Source organism: Sylvia atricapilla, chromosome Z (genome assembly GCF_009819655.1).
Source record: "Sylvia atricapilla isolate bSylAtr1 chromosome Z, bSylAtr1.pri, whole genome shotgun sequence".
NCBI classification, from domain to species: Eukaryota; Metazoa; Chordata; class Aves; order Passeriformes; family Sylviidae; genus Sylvia; species Sylvia atricapilla.
This window is the reverse complement of record NC_089174.1, coordinates 38624215-38645647: the sequence shown is the minus strand read 5'-3', so window position 1 is coordinate 38645647 and position 21433 is coordinate 38624215. Positions and strand designations below refer to the sequence as shown.

At 33.9% G+C, this 21433-nt stretch overlaps 1 protein-coding gene across 1 annotated transcript in view; it reads left to right on the top strand.

Annotated features, from left to right (window-relative positions):
• Nucleotides 1–21433, top strand: part of CNTNAP4 (contactin associated protein family member 4) — a 198777-nt gene that overhangs the window by 111473 nt on the left and 65871 nt on the right. The window contains exon 4 of the mRNA XM_066340080.1: nucleotides 14400–14547. Within this exon, the coding sequence (XP_066196177.1) occupies nucleotides 14400–14547 (148 nt within the window). The remainder of the gene's footprint in view (nucleotides 1–14399; nucleotides 14548–21433) is intronic.

The following is a 21433-nucleotide window of genomic DNA, read 5'->3' as shown; positions in this document are numbered from 1 at the left end:
TAAAGTTTGACTTTCACTTAGTTTCCAGTCTTTCACAGGGTAGCCTATTTAAAAGAAATTCTCAGTAAATAAATAAAAATGCAAACTGCAAAGGCACTTACAGTGTATCAATTGCTTAAAAAAATATTTTTGTTTTTTCTATAGCATATGCTTCTTTTCCTTTCAAAAATAATGCAAATACATATAGTTAGTAAACTGACTTTAAAATGGGAAACACAAATAAAATTATTAAAAACACAGAGAAGATTAAAAGGATAAAAAACCCCAGGAAAACAAATCTCCAAAAGCACAAATCGACTTTCTGAAAATATGAAGATAAGAAATAATTAAACTGACAAGTTCTAGTTTGATGGAGCAAAATAGTAAGAAAGAACTATGTTCTTAATTGGATTAAATATCCATAGCTAATTTTCTGACAAACAGATTTTACTTAAGGAGGGCTTGAGTGGTTGATTCATCATGCATGCATTCCTCAGTCTAAATAAAGCACACTATAATTATTTTAACTTGCATTATTGGTTTGTTATGGCATGTTTTCCACATGCTTTGTTCTTTCATCTGACATGTTTTTCTTTCTATTTTTACTAATTACTATAATAAAAAATTCAACTTTATTATTTTAACTGAAAATACTCTCCCCAAAGGAATTCTTTTAAAATTTTGTCTTTAGTCTTTTCTTCACATGAGTTCAGATCTTTGCTTTGTTAAAAATGCAGTCAGTTTGGGTGATATCAGTGGAATTATGAAGTAATATTATAACTGAGCAAAAGTGTTTTCTTAGACATGTATTAGAATAATTATATTCTGTATTTAACAAGTAGATTTTTTTTCTGGTATTTTTCCCTCTTTTTCACACTCCATGATGACTATACCATCAGAAAAAGTCTTACCAAAAGTCTTATGTTTTTTGTCATAGATGAAGGCTATCAGTAATTTTCAGACTTGATTTTGATCATCTTGGAGAGTTTAGTTTTACCATAGGAAGAATGTCATTAATACAGTCCTATTTTAGGATTTTCTGAAGCAATGAGTCAATTCTAACAGATTTTTGGTGACGTAGATTGAAATTCCATTCATAACAACCTGTATTTTTTCCCAAACTTCCCTGCATTTTTGATAATACAAGTAATGATAAGACCTGAAGGTCATATTTGATGTACAATTTACTTGTGAAGGACAAGTTTTTTGTCTGACTATGTGTGTAGCTTGTAGGCCCCATACTCAAGCCTTCTTACCAAGGTGAGCAGCACAATGACAATGCTCACGTGACAGAGAGCGAATCTCTGGATCATGAGAGTGGATGTATTGAAAGGGTTGCAAAGAGTAGCACACTGTGAAAGCATCCTCATGTGGCCAGAAAAGGACAGCTGGTAGTTACAACTGCAGTGTCCTTTCAGTGTGACACACTGACTGCCATCCAAGCTGAAGATGTATTCATATCACTTAGAGCAACCAGCAAGGATCTCTGCTTGAGCAGCTCAAAGAGATCTGTTACACTGCTTGCACAGCTCTGATGACTTTTTCTGTTAATTTAGTTTTGCTGAGCTGGAGCTGGATATCCCTTTCTTGGGCCACAATTGGAGAAAACTACAGAAATCTCTAGGTTCAAGATAATCTTTAGATTTATGAGGCTGGTTGAAGGTTTGGCTAAATGATTAGAAATGTTATGACTGGAACAAAATAGAAATTGTTGGTTCTCTTCTTATTGCAGTCACTGACATCAATCAAAGACCTCAGAACAAGTTGGGGGACATAATTTACTCCTTTGTGAGCATGACAAAAAATATGCTGTAAAACCATGGTATAGTCCTAGAACAGAATTTGATGAGACATACAACTTCTGAAAGTTGGTCCTCAATCTGGTAAGGTGCAGAACACAGCAAGGATGTAAGCTGCCAAGAGACTTTTTAGGAGGTCTTGGTCAAAAAAAAGAGCCTGGAGGGAAAAGAGACTTTAAAAGTTAGATAGCAGCCTTGTCCTCTGTGTCTGTGAAATCCAGTGGCAGCAGCTTTTTTGCTTGATATAGAAGGGTCCGTTCCTAGAAGAAACTTTGCTAAAAAATCCTTTCTTTAGTTTTGTGTTTCTAAAGCACACGCGGTAGAGAATGCAGCACCATCTTACCTCTGTTGTGCGAGGAAAAAAGCTACAAAATTCATGAAAAATTATTACACAATTAGGTAAGATTTTATGATTATTTTTTAATACTTACTGCTTTAAAATGTTCTGAATCTTCTGCATAGTAGGTCTAAGTGGGGATTTCATCCCCAAGTATAGAGGAAAGCATTCAGCAAGCATTCAGCATTTTGGACTGAGTAAAAGATAAGAGGGAACTAGGCTGGAGTCTGTTACAGCATCTTTAACAAGGCAGTGGATATTTTCTCTTATTTTCAATGATTCAGAGCTATATACTTACATTTTTAGAATAATTTTGCCATTATTTGTGATATTCCTGAGTCTCTTCTGTGTTACACAAATGTACAGGCATAGGTGTAGATGGGGACAGAATTTCCCATCAAAAACCATAAGCAGCTAAAAGCTGTTAACCACCTCAGACCTTAAAAGAAAATGTCAAATGAAAAGACTTGATTTATCCATCTAACATGACGGATGAGTAATTATTTTTGTCTAATACAGTTACAGGAGAGAAACCCAGGCATGTAAGTGGGGATCATCTTTAATTATTCTCTGTTGGATTTCTTTCTATTTTAGAATACTGGTAAATTTGTAAATTCAGTCTTAAATAGATGGTCTTTTTCTTATTATTTATCACTGTCAAAATATCCAATCATGCCAAGAACATAAACAATGCAGCACATAAACTCACAGATAGGTAATGTTCCAAAATGAACTTTTGTCTTCTTCTCTAAGGAGAAAAAAATCTGCAGAATAATACCTGTAAGTTTGTGTTTCATATTAATTTATTGGCTTCAATCATTCCAGGTCCTAATCGTAGTCTTAGAGTTTACTACCTTTCTTTATTACCAGAAACATTTTCTCCTCATTTTCTTTTTAGTGTATTCTATCTCTTTAGCAAGATGAGCATGATTCTTGGTCTACAGTACAGTGTAGCTGATAACTACACAGACTACCAGCTTCTGGAATTGCTATCTTTGTATAAGAGATGGTAATTTAAATCTTGATCTTTACCAGATAACAAAAAAAATACCAAGCAGACTGGCAGTCAGCATGACCACATGCCTTTTTAGATATGACAGAGGTGGAAGGAAGTATTGTGCATTCCTAGTGACTACTGTCCTCATTAAAGTCCCAGACTTCACACAGACGTAATGACAGATAAAATTTTGCACAGCCTTAATAAGAAACTAAGTGAGCAGATATACTGAGAACAGAGTCTGTGATGTTTGATAGGCTGGTTTTGGGTGGATTTTTTTTAATTTTCTTTTTGTTTTGAGTTTCAGTTAATAACACTTTAGAATAAAAAAATTTAGAGGTAGTCACATATCTTAAGAAAATGCACATTTTAGTCTACTATAGGTAGCTTAAAATTGCAGAAGTATTAAAATAATAGTAACTTATTTAAGAATTACATTAAGAGATTATGTAATAACTAAGAAATTAACTATTGTGATGATCCATGATTACATTGTGTGGTTCTTCTTATTGGGTTTTTAAAATGCATATTTATTTCAAATGTTTTTACAGAATTGTTTGTATTTTAAATGCATTTACTAAGCATTGTGATACCCTTTATAAATACTTACAAAGCTCCTTGCTTTGTGAGTATTAAAAAATGAGATAACAAAGTGTGACATTTATTAATATTTTAAATACAATGATGTGAATGACATTTTAATTTTAAAAGTATTAGAAATCATTCTGTGTTACATGAAGGTAATTTGAAATATTTTTGACAGTTGAAGAATGACTTCCATTTTCTGACACATCTAAAAATATTTACGAGTGATACCATATTGAATTGTCATGTCCTTTTCCTCTGCCCATTTTGACACCTGATGCAAAGCTGGTAATTTGCCTAAGAGAAGCAGTCGTCTTTTATAATCAGCCTGATCACTGATTTATTAAATGATGACAAGGGTTTCTGGGAGCAAACAATTCCTTTTTTCAAAGGGAAGGTGCTATAAACTACAGATAATATGACAGAGTAATTTAATTCATAGCCTTTAACATAGGTTAAAAAAAGAAAACACTACTTATGTAGCTGTCACAAAGCATGAACTTACCAGCTTTTCAAATAAATTAGATATCAAGAATTATAAACTTGAGAATGGTCTTGAGAATGAGTGAGCTGACTTCTGTGGGCATTCCTACTTCTTTGAGTGGATCACTTAATATCAGACGGAGGGCCCATATGAACTCATGGAGTGTTTCACCACCTTCCTTTCCCCAAATGTTCATCTGCCCCTAGTAGCTGTAAAAGGCACTGGTGAATTACTCTGTAATTGTTCAGTTAATTATATTTTATTTTTAACTAGAAATTTGTTTTTGACCTTTACTCTCTTAGTTCTCCAAGGAAATCACTCCTTGCTGAATTGTCATTGGGCAGCTTTGTGCTTTTTCTTTATCTTGATTTATTTGTTTCGAGATTTCAGCCTTCCTTAGGAAATAGAATGCAGTTTCTACTGTAGCACGCACGTACTGATATACACTTACGAAAGGAAAGGAACAAGCTGTTCTCCAGTGTAGTGACAAAATGTTCATTAAACTGGCTTCAGTGGAGTAGCCCTGTTAGATGTCAGCAATGCTCCTATTATTTCTTTTTTGTTTTTTTATATATAAAATACTATAGCACCTGAAGTACTTGCTGTCTTTAAGAGTGAATTGTGAGTTAAACTGTGTGCAATTAAATCTTGGTTGCAAATGAAAGAGAAAAAAGTCCTCAGTAGAATTACTTTTGTCTAATGCAATCTGTATTTATGAAGTGGAGTAAGAATAATTCTATAAATATGCATCCCTGCAACTTTACATGAACTTTAGTTCAAGTGGGGAAATAACATTGAGACAGATTTTTGTGTTTGTTACACGAGTCACATGATAATATCTTTTTTTTTTTTTTTTTTTTTTTTTTTTTTTTTTTTTTTTTTTTTTTTTTCCCAAGAACCCCTGCAGGAGACTAAGTAAAAGGGTAAAAAAATTAAAACAAGCCGACTACTAGAGTTCAAATTTTGATATACCTCTGAATTCCTTTAGATTATTAGTTAACCTGAAGATTTGACTCAGTTTGAAAGTTTTTAAAAGCATTTCAGAATCAGTTTATCTGTTCAGATGTATTGTTTTCTCAAGGTATAAGAGGATAATTCTCAGTTTTCTTCTGCCTTGTGCTTTGCTTTTTTCCAGATGCACCAAGTAGTTAGTGATGTCTTACAAACTAAAATTATCCACTTGAAATAGCTTAATTTATAACCATTCTGCAGCACCAGTGTGCACCAAAGACAGTTAAAGATGTTACGATGTAAGCAAGTTCCTTCAGGTTGAAATATTACAAAAAAACCTAAAGCAGTAAAAGTCTCTCCCACTTTTTCCTACAGATTACTGCAGGATTCTATACATCAAAAGTCATCTAAAAGTTTGTTTGAAATTAAATCTCATGTCACAAACATTTAATCAAACTAGCATTCTTATTTTTAAGATTCTTTTAAAAGAAAATACTATTTTATGTAGCTCTAAGTTCCACAAGCAATGTCTACGTTTAAAAAAATCTGTTACTTAGTTATTTTCTTTTCCTACTGTACAGAAAACTATGATGTGCTATCCATAGACAATTTTGGTTTAAAAAATGGACTTAGGACTATCTTTGTTTTACTCTGGAGTCTTATTTTTTCTCTTACAAAAGCTATTCCCACATGCCCTATTTTGAGTATCAAATCTCATTAACAAAAATTAATTTCCAGAATACTCGTGAGCAAAGAATAATTTAGTTTGAGAGAAATGGCCACCCATGTACCTGTAGTCATCTGATCATAATTTCCAGTGCCATGCACAAATGACTTTCACTCTCCCTCGTTCTTACTGTTTCATAAGTGTTAGATATGAATTCAATATTCTGGAAATTAATATTAGAAGCTGGCAACATTTTTACTTCATGAGAGTTGTATGGCTTCATTTTTGTCTCACAAGCTTGTTGCTGGCATGAGCCTCCTTCTAGGAATACCAAACAAAATTTGTTGGTTCTTTCATTTAAGGTGGAACATTTTTAGCATAAAGAAACATCCTTTATATGCATATTCAATTCCACTTTATCCAGAAAGCTGTATTTTATTGAAAGAAAAGGGTTGACTGTTTAAGGTTAAATGTCTTGCAGTGTGGACTTTACAATCTGTGAGAACTTCAACCCATTTTCTTTGGTTTGTATTTTAGCTTTAACCCATACCGATAGATGTACACATAGAGGTACAATTAATGTTTGCTATGTTTACATAAACTAAAGAGATTAGCATCACAAATAACCAGCATTATTCCCATATATTTAGTCACCTCTTCTGAAGAAGCAGAGTTATGGTTAGTAAAGTCATGTGCACTAAATGAAATTTATTCCAATTTATACCAGGTAAAGACTGATTTCTGACTATTAGAATTGAAAAATCTTAGAAGACCCTTAAAATTTGAAATTCAGTGCTATGTTCACCTGTTGTATCCTTAAGATACATACTTTGGGGTTCTTACTAAAGTAAGCTCAAATGCTACAACAGCCTTAGCATGAAGCTAGATCTCAGTGATATATGTAGTAACACAGGAGACTCTGAAGTAAACAGTAGGGACTCTGCCTATCTCTGAGGTAAATCAAAACTAGTGTAATTTGAACTTGTGTTTTTAAACTTGGGATAGAGAGTTGGGACAGTTGAAAAAACATTTGAAAATCGGAGTTGAGAAAACCAACAAAACATTGTCAGTTCCTGATACTTTTTTCCCCCCTTTTTTGTCTTTTTACCTTAGCAAACTGAGAAGATGAAGTAAAATATGCTGTGGAGGAGATGGGATGAGGGGTAAAGAAGCCTGATTTAGATTTCACATAGGAAGTGATGTTTCAAAATAAATGTTAATACTGTATTGCTACCTGACTTTCATTTTACTTTCAAACAGAAAGCCTTAGGAAGAAAGCTGCAGACCATCACTAATGTGTCTTAACGCTGCAAAACCTTGTGCCGTATTTTCACTGTGAGCCATGGAGTTATTAAAATTTGCAACTAGAAAGAAAATTGGTCACCTAAAATTGTCTTCTCCCATCTCTATTTGAAGATTTAACTTAATGTTGTTTCTACAAAGTCTTTCTGTATTCCTTCCCTCTGTGTAGGCACCTAACCCACTCTCTGCTTGCCGTCAGGGCACCATCATATCAGGCAATTCTTTCTCTTCCACAAAGGTACCCATTTGCTGAAACTGTGTCTGTTCTGCTGGCTACCCATCACGTCTTCCAGATTGCTCTAATTGCATGCTAGATTTGCTGGTCACTGGTATTTGCTAGTCATTCATTTGTATTTAAATGCACAGGAGTACCAGAAAGAAAGAACTACAATTACTTTGTTGCTTAGGTTATTCAAATACCTGAAGTCTGTGTCAGAAATGAATTCTCCATATGAAAAAGTAACTAGGAACTTGGTTTTATTGCATTCAGTGTGATGTAAGACACATCCCCTGGGCTCAAAAAGAGCACTCTAGTAAATATTCCTAAGTGACCTAGTAGTATGTTTACAGTGCAGACTTTGCTCTCTGCATTACATTTCTGAGGCATCAGGTGCCTACTAGAGCAGTAAAATCCAGCATGAATGCTGATGTTTCTGAAAATGTGAAGCTCTACTTTTGTATTCAAAATGCCCTTAACAGGATGTGTTTCCTACATATTTTTACTAGTCTCTGATAACTACTGAATGCAACCTTAATGTACATTTGCTGAACACTTTTGCACAGGATTAATATTAATATACAGAATGTTCTTAGAGCCTTATTCACATGATATCCAACACATTGAATCTCAGTGAGTTTCTTTGTCTTCTCCTTTCACAGTATCTTTCTTCAGAGTAAAGCTAATAGTATGGAAGTTAGTTGCTTTTGAAAGGTTTTCCAATTATCAGAATGGCAAGCCCTATGTGAAAAGAAAAGTGAAATTTTGCCACTAAGATTTTTGGTGAAATGAGTGAGATATTTCGCTAATGTTATAGCAACCTAAGAAATGTCCCGTTAACTTGATGTTATACACTAGTCTGAATCTATAATGATAAGTAGAAAGATTTATTTACAGAAATTTCTCTAAAGGTAGAAATCATGAGACACCATATATGAAAAGCCACAGAAATTATTTAGTAGGAAACCTTTTTATTGGACATTTTTTTTGCTTATGATCCTCAGAATGTTAGTATTTGCTGTGCCATTTCTATGTTGCATCGTTAATAAGGTTTCTTTCCTTTCTTTTCTTTCTAATAATTTAATTGTATTTCAAAGCAAGGTGTGAAATTTTCTGAAAAGAAATTGTACACTATAATATTGATAAAGTTTTGGGTTTTATCATATTGCTTTAAGCAAACAGAATTCCCAGATACTGTTTTGACATTTCAGTGGATTTCATATATAACTGTTACACTAAATATATTTTAGTTATAAACGACCTGAATTACCTTTCTGGTGGTCTCTGGGTTATGTCGTCTGTTATTGAAGTACAATAGTGAATTGTGATTTCTATATAAATTTCGTACAATGAGAACTATACCATCTGCACAATTCTTTTTTCCAAAGTTTACAAGCAAATATGTATAATAAACAGGTTAAACATTTTGCTGCTCTTTGAAAATATTTCATGACACTTGTAGACATAATTATTTCTAAGTGCAGAAATTCAATTTTGCACTTCAGATTAAATACCATTAGTAAAAATATTAGTTTACCCAGAAGAGTAGTGATTAAACTTTAAATTGATTTGCAAGTAGAAAGGACAGTTTCACTTTAGCCCAGATTCAAAATTCAGTGTATTCTTATTTTACAGATTATTTCAAATAGATTTATTAAAAAACAAGGGGAGAAAAAAAGTGAAACTACTTTGGTTGTCATCTTGCGTGAGCATCACAGTTACCTTTGGAATATCAGAAAATATCACAATCTAAATTCATTGACTGTGAATCCATATTATAAAAAACTATCTATATTCATTTCAGATAAAGAGCTAATCTTTGATGGTTGTTAAAGATTATGTAGAATTCCAGTAATACTATTATGAAACACATTCAAATTTTCAATTTTCAGGAATATCTCTGAGGTCCATGTGATTAGGTATTAATAAAATACAGTAGATTAATACTATATATTGGGATTTTATAACAAAGAATTGTTATGATAATTCTTAAAGGGAGAATGTTGTGCCTAGTTGTGTCAATACAAGAGCTCCCTCTGATGGTAACAAGTTATTTCACATACAATTTTTTACTACATCTGAATGAATTAAAGGAAATAAGATAGATGGAGGAATTCAAAATACCTGTTGTGGCTGGTGCTTTACAATATATTTTTATTTTATTTATTAGTCCCCATGCCATGTCATCTGGAAAATTAAGTACTTTTTCATTTCAGCTATATTGAAGACAAATGGAAAAAAGAAGGAGAGACAGAAAACACATTTTATTGAGCACATTTCCAAATGAGCATGGCTAGCTGTTGATAAACCACTTCTGACTAAAAGTACCTGTTCAAGAGCCCTGGACTACTTCTACACACCCCTGCAATGCTGTATGCAACTGCTATTACTGTAACAAGGAAAAAACCCACAACCTTTTTCTGTTAGTCTAATTTCAGATATTGAAATCTTCCTCTTCTATATTAATATGAAAGCATATTGTTTCATTTTTTTTCTCAAAAAGAAGAAAATCCACCAAACAAACAAAAAAAATCAACCCCCCACAAAAAAAAATAAAAGGGACCCCCAACCCCAAATAAACCCCAAACAAAGTAGAAAGGCAGAAGAAATATCTAGAGTCCATTTACAAATATCAGGTGTCACCTTTGATAAATTAACTGGCAAGTGTGATCTCATCCTCTTTGTCTCTTAATTCCAGAGCTGTTCTCTTATGTGAAGTTAATGCTAATATTCCACTCACATAATGAAAGACAAAAACAGAGGAAGAACCATTACAGTGAATAAAACACTCAATAAATGTAAAGAAATAAGAGATAGATTGAAAGAATATTGATACAATTTACTCCACTATCCTGTCTCTGAGTGACAGTGATAGAAAGCTGTAAGTACAGTAGTGCCGTAGTGGGAATTTAGGTGTTACAAGCAGTGAAAATAGACTGGAACAACAATTTAGGTCGTCTTCTGCCAAGTTTGGTTGTTTGCTGTTTTTTGGTTTTGTTTTTTGGGGTATTTTGTCTATCTGGTCTATATCAGGTTGTCATTAATATGTGCTGCCCTGTTTTTACAAAAGACATTATGAACACTCAGATTTATGAGTATGTGTAACTGCTGTGTGTTTTGATCAATTTAAGGTAACGCTAGTATATTTCAACTGTATCTTCAAACCATTGAAAGACAAAATCTAGTGAAAAATACAGTGAAAAACTTATGGCACAGGGCTTCTCACTATAATGCCACTGTTAGTATTTTATATGAAGCCTATCAGCCAGCATTTGAATATATTGTTTATAACCAAGGAAGTCCTAAAAATCTGTTAATTTAACCTCTCTGATCATTTTGTCCTAGCCATAATTGCAATGTGGGCATCTAGGAAAGGAGCCAATTTTCTGGTAGAGTGTTCTCTGGTCAGAGTGAAGGACTCACATTTTTTCACTTTAACTCAACAGTTCATACCTGTTGACTTTTGGGAGTAACTTCAATAGACTAACAATAACTTACCACAGTGGTAATAGGATGAGAAGGATCAGTGTGAGTGTTTGGATTCTTGTTCAAAAAACGTGCCAATTGATGTGTACTTGTACTGTGTACTGAGTTACCTGGAATAGGCACTCCTTTTTTTTTACTGACATGTAAATAATTTAAATGGCTATATGAGCTTGGATGTGACTTAGAAGTATTGGGAGAAAATGGGAGAGATGTGTCAATCCTGTAGCATTATTTTTTATGCAGAAGTTTATACAAACAGTTCCAAGTTACTTCACACTGATTTTTTCAATTGCTTTTTCTGGTGTTGGTACTAGAATTCATAAACCACATGATGAAGTTAGACCCATCCTGAGGTACACTAGCACAGCTTTTCTTCCAACAAAATTACTCAGGTTTGGTCCTGTTACAGTACTTGTTTTTAAACACTGAAGGGGGATTTGCAGATAAGTATTTCTATATTTATTTACATATGTATATTTATTTAAGTAATATCTGTAATAAATATATTTACCACAATGGGTACACAACATATGTAAAAGCTTTGTGCGTATTATTTTTCCATATATGCTTTACAGTGTATATATGATATATTATACAGTAAAAAGTTATATTTGTAAATAAGTGTCATGTCCTCTAGGTTGTCTGGAGTAGGGGTCCTACACAGTTTCGTTTCTGGGGGAATTTTTGACTGGTGAGAAAGTTTTGGACAGCATACCTGTATTATCCCTGTGTGCTTTCTACACAGAGAATGGACAGAGAAACCAAGGACTTTTTTTTACTTTGTCTTGATGCAAACTTACCTTCACAATAATTCTAAGCTTGCCAATGCCCTTCTATGGACAGGACTTAGCTTTACCATGCTGTCCAGAGCATATCTGTGATTTCTGACACCATAATGAACTGAACAATTCTATCTACAAAGCAGGGTTAAAGTAGCTTGAGATAAAGAAATTACTAGGTTAGAAGCTGAATAGGATGGTTAAACTAAATTTGAGAGCAGTTCAGCGTTCAGTACAGCCCAGAACACTTTTATTTCATGGAATAAAATACTCTGTGGAGAGTTACCTATTTAGATATCTATGCTGCTAAGTGGCCCTGTTACTGTTTACAGCTAAACTGCAATATAGTATTTCAGTGTTTCAAAACCTGCCTTTTTTGAGGAAGATGGTGTGTATTTAAGCTATTAGAAAGCAGTTTTATATATAATATAATATACATTATTATTATTCACAATATAGTACCTATAAATGCATCAGCTAAGATTCACCAAGCAGCTGTATTGGGTTAAATGTATAACCCTGTTAATATTTATGCAAACTGTGTTTATTAGGTGCAATTATTAGGTGTATTATTCCTGTTAACTGAGGGCCATATTACATCTTTTTAATCATTAGATGTCTGTGTAGGTTGTGAGGATTCTGCATGATCTAAAGTAATGGCATGGTTCCTTACACATGATTTGGCATGAGAATGAAGTGATGAGAACAGTCTGGAGAAGGGGGGTAGGAAGAAAGAAGCTCGTTATATGGTTATGATTCTATGTTTTAAAGATTGCTGGATTGGACCATGAAACAGTAATTGTGTTCCAGTGTAAAGACAGCACTGTCTGTCACTTGGAATATAATTCTCTTCTAAGAAGCTTACAGGCTGCTTTCATAGGTTTTGGGCACATCTTTAGTACTGTAGCCTGCAGAAAAAACGTCTGATTTTGTCCTGTCTTTTTTTGAAGAGGACTTAGCCTGAAAAAAAACCCCTAAATACTTATTTTAATCTTTAGACTGTTTAAAACAAACAATGAAGACCCATTTGATACTCAACATCATGCACTCTAGAATGTGGTTTTCCCAGATAAAAGCCTTGTAAAGTTAAACAACAACAAAAAAAAATACTCATTTCTAAACTGGCCATTCTGAATGGTGTTGAAGGACTAGTATGAGGTATTTTTAGGTTATTGTTGAAGCCAAAACACAAATTTTAAATTAAGACCACAGGTTTTAAATATTCCCTACAGTAATATAAACATCAAACCATAGACACTGTGTTTTCAAAACTGAGATTAATTTTTATGAGGTGGCTGCCCTCCGAAAACAATTTTGCAAAAATTTAAATCTTAACTGAACACTTAATTTGCTCACAGTACTTAAACTTCTGGGGACTGGTTCTGGTTCAGTCAACAAAATAATTGGCACTTGCATGGGTAGTTGTATTTGTTACAGACTACAAATAGGATTTGAAAACAAGAGATCTGGAAGGGTCTCACCCTCCAGATAATAGGTTTTCCCTGATTTTTCTTATAATATATTTCCACCTTTACATGCTGTGTTGTTACATAGCATAACCTGAAAGTGGACATTCAAAGTCACTAACTCTCATTGCTTACTGATAGCCTAATGGGTTAGCTTAAGTAAGCCAATTTACTAACTGTCCTTTTTTTTTTGTTTTGTTTTGATTGATTGGCTGGTTTGGGGTCTTTTTAAATTTTTTTTTCCATTGAAAAAGGTGTTCAGAGATTAGAATTTATTGGAATTTTACTAGTACAGGAGAGAGACAGTACCAAGATCTGTGTATAGAAATATAAGTAATGAATGCAGAGAAGCTCATCTCTGTTTCTAAAACTTAGGGAAAGGGAAGCTGCATACCTAAAGATATTGGTTGCTATGTACTTCTCCAGTTGCAACATCTGTGGCTTATAGCTATGGCAACAGCACTGTTCATACAGGCAGAAATGTGTAATCTTTTAAATACGGCTCATCTAAATATTTCAGAGAATTATCAGATACTTGGATTCAAAATGTCTGAACAAGTTCTTTCTGCTTCACATATCATAAACAGTTAATGACAAAAAGCACCACATAACTCAGAGAAATCAGAATATATATTCTAGGTTTCGAATGCTGAAGTTTATTATTACAGCTCTTTTTTAAAAAAACTTTCTTCTTTACATTTCTTTGTCTTTCTGTTTTCTTTGTATAAGAAAAAGGGAAAGTAGTTTTTTCAGTTCAATACTGAAAAAAAGTTTGCTCTTTCACCATGGTAAACAACTGAAATAAAAATTCTTCTATTTTTAACAGGACACTGAAATACATTCCTTTTACAATAATTTGAATGCTTTAGTTGGAAACAAGTCTTTTATTACCATGATCTGTCAGTATATGACCATTTTAAATACAGCATACTGTGCATTTGAAACACAGGCTTGCAGTGAAATCCATCTAATCTTTCAGTAGAAAGAATTTGTAGACATCACTTCTGCTAAGTGTTAGATAAAGTCATGAAATGTGAGGATATTCTGCATATTTTTTGACAGGAATATTTGGGTTTGCAAGGCTTGTTCACTGAAATTTTAGATGATGTTAAATATTTTGCTGAGTCGGGCATCGGCACTAAATACACAGCTGACGTAACACCTTATACAAAATATTGATTTATCAGATGTTCCTATAGAATTTACTGACAATTGCATTTTATTCCTGTGCTTGACTACTTGCCAGATGAAATGCAAATAAAATATATAAAATGAAAGTATCCAGGGATACTTCCATATATTTCTGTATTCAATGTGGATGTGGCTGATTTCTTTTTCATTTTCTCCTAGGCCTTTTCTGGAAACACAAATGCAGACAGTGTCGTGTACTATAAGCTGCAGCATTCTATTAAAGCAAGATTTCTTCGTTTTGTGCCTTTGGACTGGAATCCAAATGGCAGGATTGGAATGCGCATTGAAGTGTATGGATGCACTTATAGTAAGTTTGTTTCTGAGTCAGCTAAATTAAATGAATCTTCATCAATGTCTTTTGCTACCTAAATAGCATTTGAAAGTAGATTTCTAAGACTAAATTTAATCTCCAGTAAAATCGATTTAATAAGTTTATGTGCATACTTCACTATTTCTACATCAACTATCAATGTGTAATGCTTATTTTCCAGTCCTTTCTATATTGGAATGAATGGTGTGGACATAACTCTATAACTGATTTAATGCAAACTCTTTTCTTTTTTTTCCATAGTCCTAAAAATTGCATCTTTATATGGTAAACGTTCTATCTAGCCGAAAGCCAAAATATGGGAAATATTTAGTTTTAAGTCTATATGGTCTTGATCCTGAGCCAGAAGGAGTATGACTAGATAGACCCACAAATAAAAATTGAAGGACACTTTGAAGTTTTTATCTATTTAGGGGATACTTTTAGAATAGCTTTTGTGCCCTTAATAACTGACATAAGCCTTTGGAAGTAGATTGTGTGAGTGTTGTGGTTTTATTGATCTGCTGGACAGTGTAAGTATTCTTGATGTCTTCCTGTTACAGTTTTTCATCCCTGGATTAAAAAAAAAAATCCTCTCAGTAAGTTTTTTAACTGCTTTTTATTCTTCACATCTTTTCTACGTGATGGAAACAGATTTTATTTTCAGCAACTTCTTTAATTGCTTTTTGTGTATACATTGATCTTTTGCTCTTTGGGTTTTTTTTAAATAAGTTACATTTTATTGGTTGAGCTCTTTTAGATGGTCTCCATATATGTATTTTCTACTGCCATGCATTTGAATCTGACTTTAAGTGTATAGCAGGAAAATATATCTCTACTCTTTCTGCCTTAGAATTGACAGTGGTAAAATTGGTAAAAGGTAATGAACTAAGGATATTGAGAGGTTAAACCTGGATGCAGGAGATTAGGTGACCTCAGAAATCAGGTAAACTTCTCCATCCCAGAAAAAAGACATTTCATGCCAGGAGAAGGGCCTCACACAAAATTCCTCAGTGACAGCTGCCTTTGGACTGGGGGCATGACTCACATTTCCTAGAACAATCTGAGAAAATGGCCTTGAAAATTAAGTAACTGAGTAATGGGACCATGGTTCAACTTACCTTGAACTCTTTTAAGTACCAGAACAATCAAAGTTTAAAAATGGAGGCTGAACAGATGAATTTATCATTCTCAGCTAAAATCCTATCTGAGTCTTCCATTTGAGACCAGATTTCTGTAGTACATGATGGGAGATTAGTCTTTTTTCTCTTTAAGCTTCACCTTAAAATTCATTGATAGCCATCAACTTCGCTTCTTCACAGTCCTTCACCTTGTGCATGTGATAACATTTAAATCCTTACTCAGTTTTGCTCTCAAACTTTTCCAAACTGAAGGGCTCTCTTTTCCCCATTCCTAAAATCCAGATTTTAATTATTTATATTCAGTATCGTAATTTTCTCAGTCACAACTTGCAAGATCCATATTAAGGCTCTCTTCTGTGTCGTGCCTACTGCTCAGCAGTGGAAAACTCTTATGATTCTGAAGAACAAATAAAGAAAAGTGTCCATGCAACTGATAAAAGAAAGAATTTAGCAGTTGTGCTAAGCAGTTATAAAATTAGAATATTTTTGTGTAGCCATTAACTATTTTTGAGGAATTTTTTTTTTTTTTCATTTTACATACTTGGCACAGAATTTATCCTGTAGATAGCTTATAGAAGTAAATCGCCTATAGTTGTCTTCTAAGATTAGAATGAATTTAAAATTAAATATTTACTTCATCCATTATTCACTATAGTGCAGTATGAGAAGAAAATGATGGTTCAAAAATATGTAAATGTTTTTAAGCTGGTTAAGATTTTCTCTGAATTAGTGATATTGGGTGTTCTAGGAATGCTTATTTTTCCTTTCTATAAATGCTGTAATTCCAGATGAATTACAGACTTCTTATCATCTCTATATTTATTTTGAACATCTATTGATTACCAAGTGCTTTTACTAGCCAAATTCAGTGGTTGCCATTGAAGACAAACCAGGTGATTATAGATCTGTAGTTTCAAAAATTATTTAAAAATGTAAAAGTTTAATTCTTTCTCTCCAGTCTTTTTCTCCATTTATCAGGCACAATGTGGACATGCGGTTATTGTTACAGTAATTATGCCTGGCTATTTTCAAATGACTGTGTACTTTACAAAGTGGGACCAGAAAAAAAAGAAAGGCATAAATGCCAGTAATATCTACTTTAGCTTTGATTCATATATATTACATGTCCCATTTTCTAATTCTTTCTTCAGGGAGCTCTCACCAGGTATAAGGGTTTGCTTTTCAGGAGTAAACAACTCTCTTCATTTGCCATCAAGTATGTGAACGGTATTCAAATGCAAATGCACTAATTTCATTCTTCAGTTTTACCTGTTACAATTAAATTAAACTTACAATTAAAATGAAACTTTCAAGAATACAGGAAGTAGATCTCTCTACACCATAAAATGATGTGAAAAAATGCATGTTTCTATGTCCTAAAGGAACCATTACTATCTTAGTGAAGTCATACTTACAGGGAACATTTTGACACTACGTCAAATCTGCTATCAGTCAAATGCGTGCTCTGAGTAACTTTGCCGAGTATTCTCAAAAATATTGTTTCCCCTTTAATTATAGTCTCAGTGAGGCACTTGGTAATATCTATTATGTTTTCCTATAGGCTATGGCAGACAATTATGGGGTTTTTTGGGTTTGAGGGGTTTCTTTTGTTGTTTTTTTGGTGGATTGTTTTGGTTTTGGTTTGGGGTTTTGTTATTTGTTGTTTGTTTGTTTGTTTGTTTTTGTTTGGTTGATTGGTTTTGGTTTTGGGGGTTTGTTCTGGGTTGAGCTGCCTCCTATCCCATATATCCATCCCATATCTTGGATACATTGTTATGTCTTGCAGCTGGCCCCTCCCTCTTGGGTGGGTGCCTGCAGTTCTTTCTTTTTTTTCTTTGCTATTTTCGGCTCTTGCTTTTGCTAGCTCGGCTGCTTTTGCCTTCTTCGCTTCACTTTGCATTGCTCTCTGGCTGCCCCTGCCACCGTTTTTCTTCCCCCCCGCTGCTTCTGTTTGGTTTTTTTCCCCTCCTTCCTTCTTCCTCCCCCCTCCCAGCGCTTAGAGAAAGAACTTTTCCTTTGCTTTTCTTCTAACAAACTGAATGCACTACCATAACAACGAACTATACACTTCTGGAACAGATTTAAGCATTTTAACAGTCTTTTTATAAAGCATCACAAGCAAGTTCAGCTCAATCAATATTTTGGTTAGTGCTTTATGGCCCCAAAAACTACGTATTAGTAGCAATACCAGAGCTTTTTCTACGTAAGGGAATAACTCTAGGTATTACAGAGGTATTAAAACTTTAAAAATTTCTGGGTACCAGAAATATTGGCAGGCTTTTATCTTGAATGACATTATGAATTCAGAAAAAAACATTCCAATATACCTACAAAACAACTAGAACTACTAATATTATTATTAAGGTTTTTCCACTTTCTCTGGCCTTTTTCCGGGTAATGCACCAAGAAATGTCTTGGTTTGGAGTAAATTAGGGAAGAACCTCTAAAAGGAGTCTCCTAAACTAAACTTTTATTACCCCTTCCCCACCCCCACCCCCCCCCCCCCCCAGCCCTGGGTTCGGGAAGGAAAATACTTTGGAGGAAAGTGAAAAAACCGGTTTATCGACAAAAATACACTCCTCAACACTGAATAGTGGGAAAAAGACGGGTTACTGGGATGAGGAGGGTGCTGACACATCTCTCTCTGGCCCGGGACTTCTCCAGCTTCTCAGGTCAGGTCAGGTCCGGAGCTGGTTCAAACCTTGGGGCAGGGGAAGAAGGAAGGAGGGAAAAAAACCAAACAGAAGCAGCGGGGGGGAAGAAAAACAGCGGCAGGGGCAGCCGGAGAGCAAAGCAAAGCGAAGTGAAGCAAAGAAGGCAAAAGCAGCCAAGCTAGCAAAAGCAAGAGCCGAAAACAGCAAAGAAAAAAAAGAAAGAACTGCAGGCACCCGCCCAAGAGGGAGGAGCCAGCTGTGAGACATAACAATGTATCCAAGACATGGGATGGATATATGGGATAGGAGGCAGCTCAATCCAGAACATGGTTTTTTGTGGGGGTTTTTTTTGGTGGGTTTTTTTGGGTTTATTTGTTGGTTTGGTTTGGTTTGGTTTTTTACACGCAACTCCTTTTCTCTATAAACTTTTTAGCTCAAGGACTGTCACATTTTAGATGTTTGTAAAGTATGCATCCAGACAAGTCCTTCCATTTTTTGCCTCAGTATTTATGGAGTAGAAAAGCCAAATAAGAGTGGTCAGTTAAGGATTTACATGAAATTTTAGAAGAGTTCCCCTATAAGTGTTTTTGGTTTTTTGTGTTTTTTGGTTTTTTTTTCTTTTTTTTTTTCTGTTGAGTTCTTCTCCCTCCTCACTCTGCTGTCTCTTCAACGATTCTTGGTTTTATTACTTGTGTTCTACAGTCACTTAAAGAAAGGAAAGCAAGAAAGGAGAGAGGGAGGCAGGCAGGAAGGCAGGCAGGAAGGAAGGAAAAAAGGAAGGCAGGAAGGAAGAAAGAAAGGAAGACCTTTTCTATCTCCAGGTGTTAAACCTGCCTTCATATAAATTGATAAAATATCTGCTTGTGCCATGACTATGCTGTAAATACAGTGCTGAACCTCAGCCCAAAATCTGTCTGAAGGCTCTGCCTGATAGTTCTTTCTATTTAGTGTGTACAAAAGAGAACAATGAATCTCTACTGACATTTTCTGTGTCTGGTTCCTGAAATGACAGATTGTGACAAATTAAGCCATGTAAAACACAGTTCAAGTTAAGCTATGTCATGACACTAAAAAGAAAAAAGGGATATTAAGAATGTGTTTAGCTTACAGTTTTCCCTCTTCATTACAATACTCTCTTATTTTGTCCTCTGAAAACCAGTAGCCTCAAAATAGAAAACAAAGAAACAAAAAGGTGAGCATTTTTTTAACATGGAAGGCAGAAAGTTTAAATATGAAAATTACAATATTATAAAATTGTAGAATATAGATAACTGGAAAATAAATAATAATGCACATTAAAAATTGTTAGATATATATTTTATGATACCTAACAACAAGCACAGCAGATATTGAACAAACCCTTTTGCACTGTTCTCTGTCACTTCTAGTTTTATTGAGGCTTTTTCAGCATTTCCTTCCTAGCTGAAATATTTTAAGTCAACATCACTGTTACATCAGTCAAAGGAAGTATTTCATATCCTCCTCATAACCGGACTAATGGCCAGTTGTTTTGCCTGGGTTTAAGCAGTTTTTTTCCTTTATGGAACATTGGCATTGATTTCAATTGATATAAAGATGGAAAAAAAAATTTCAGAGATATTTCAACTGAAACTTTTGCTCAGAATCACTAGAATTCTTGTTCCTGGGATATCTGAGGATTCCAGAATTTCCAGTTTCTCAGGGGCATTTTATGGTTTCCAAAGATATTTTCATAGTGTACTAAGGATTTAGATCACTTGAATTTAAGGAGGACACATTGCAAATTGTAGAAACAAAAGATGAGTGTTCACAAAACAAGTCTACCTGTTTGTTTTTTTTGGCTTTTTTTTTTTTTTTTCTTATCTACAACAGTAGAGAAAATTCATTTAGAGGGATTTTGAAGTCCAGCACCTACTAGAAGTTGCAAATAGTTGCAAATAGTTGGTAAATAAGAGAGGAAATAGTTGTTAAATAAGAGAGGAAAATCTTATGGTACCTTGGATATGTGTCTACATTCTATTTATCCTTATAACCCAGCAGTACACCCAGCAGTCTTTCTTGCAGCTCATTAAATATATTTCGAGGGGTAATGCATGGATAGTAAAGACAAGACCTGTGTGAGAAATGTTGCAAGAATTTTGATTGTTATCTGCAAACCCTGTCACAATCTTCATGAATTCGTGGGATGAGGGTGGGGGCAAAATTTAATTTTGTTTATTCTTCAAATTTAGACAAAACACATTTTGCTTTTTAGGAAGCAGTGATGCAGAATAGTGTAAGGGATTTGGAGATTCATCTTAAAGTAGTTTATGCTCTTGTCCCAATAACTAATAAGAAGAATATGTTCCAAATCTTTAGTTATCATTGCCTACTAAGAATGTCTCTAGTTAGCTGGTTTGATAGATGTACAAGTGGTTTTATTGAAGTATTTATTGAAACTATTCTACATCACATTCATTATTTTTATTCCACATTAATTAATACTTTTGCTGTCCACATTCATTCAATGATAAAATTAAGTAAAATAGTTAATCTAGGACTCATATTTAGATAGAATGTCATATTTATTCGGTTTACATGAATTCTTTATTATCAGGATATAAAGAAAATCAAGAAACTGTATTCACTTGACAGGAGCTTTTTGAAAATGGAGTATAAATTACTAACCTAAAGTACAACAGTTAATTTGAATTCATTTCATTTCCATGCTGACAATATGGAGAAATATTTTTAGTGAAATTATGTAAGTTAGTAAATAGATAATGAGTTTCCCTTAACTTGCAAGAAGTTAACCAGTCAGTTGAGAAACAACTTAATATTTTATGAAGTGTCCTTTACATCTTTATTCACTTCAAAAATGTATTTTTCAAGGGTAATTACCTTTTTCTTCATTACATATGAACTGTGAATAGTCTACAAGCTTTTTTTATACTGTTATCAGTTCCTTTGTGTGTCTTGTTCAATCTGTGCCAATTTTGACAGACATTTTTTGTGCTTTCGGGATAAAATCAGTTAGCCCTATTCCCTTTCCAAAGGTCAACAGCAGCTTTGTCTTGTTTTTGTGTTTTTGTTTTTGTTTTTTTTTTTTTTTCTTTTCTTTTCATTTTTTTA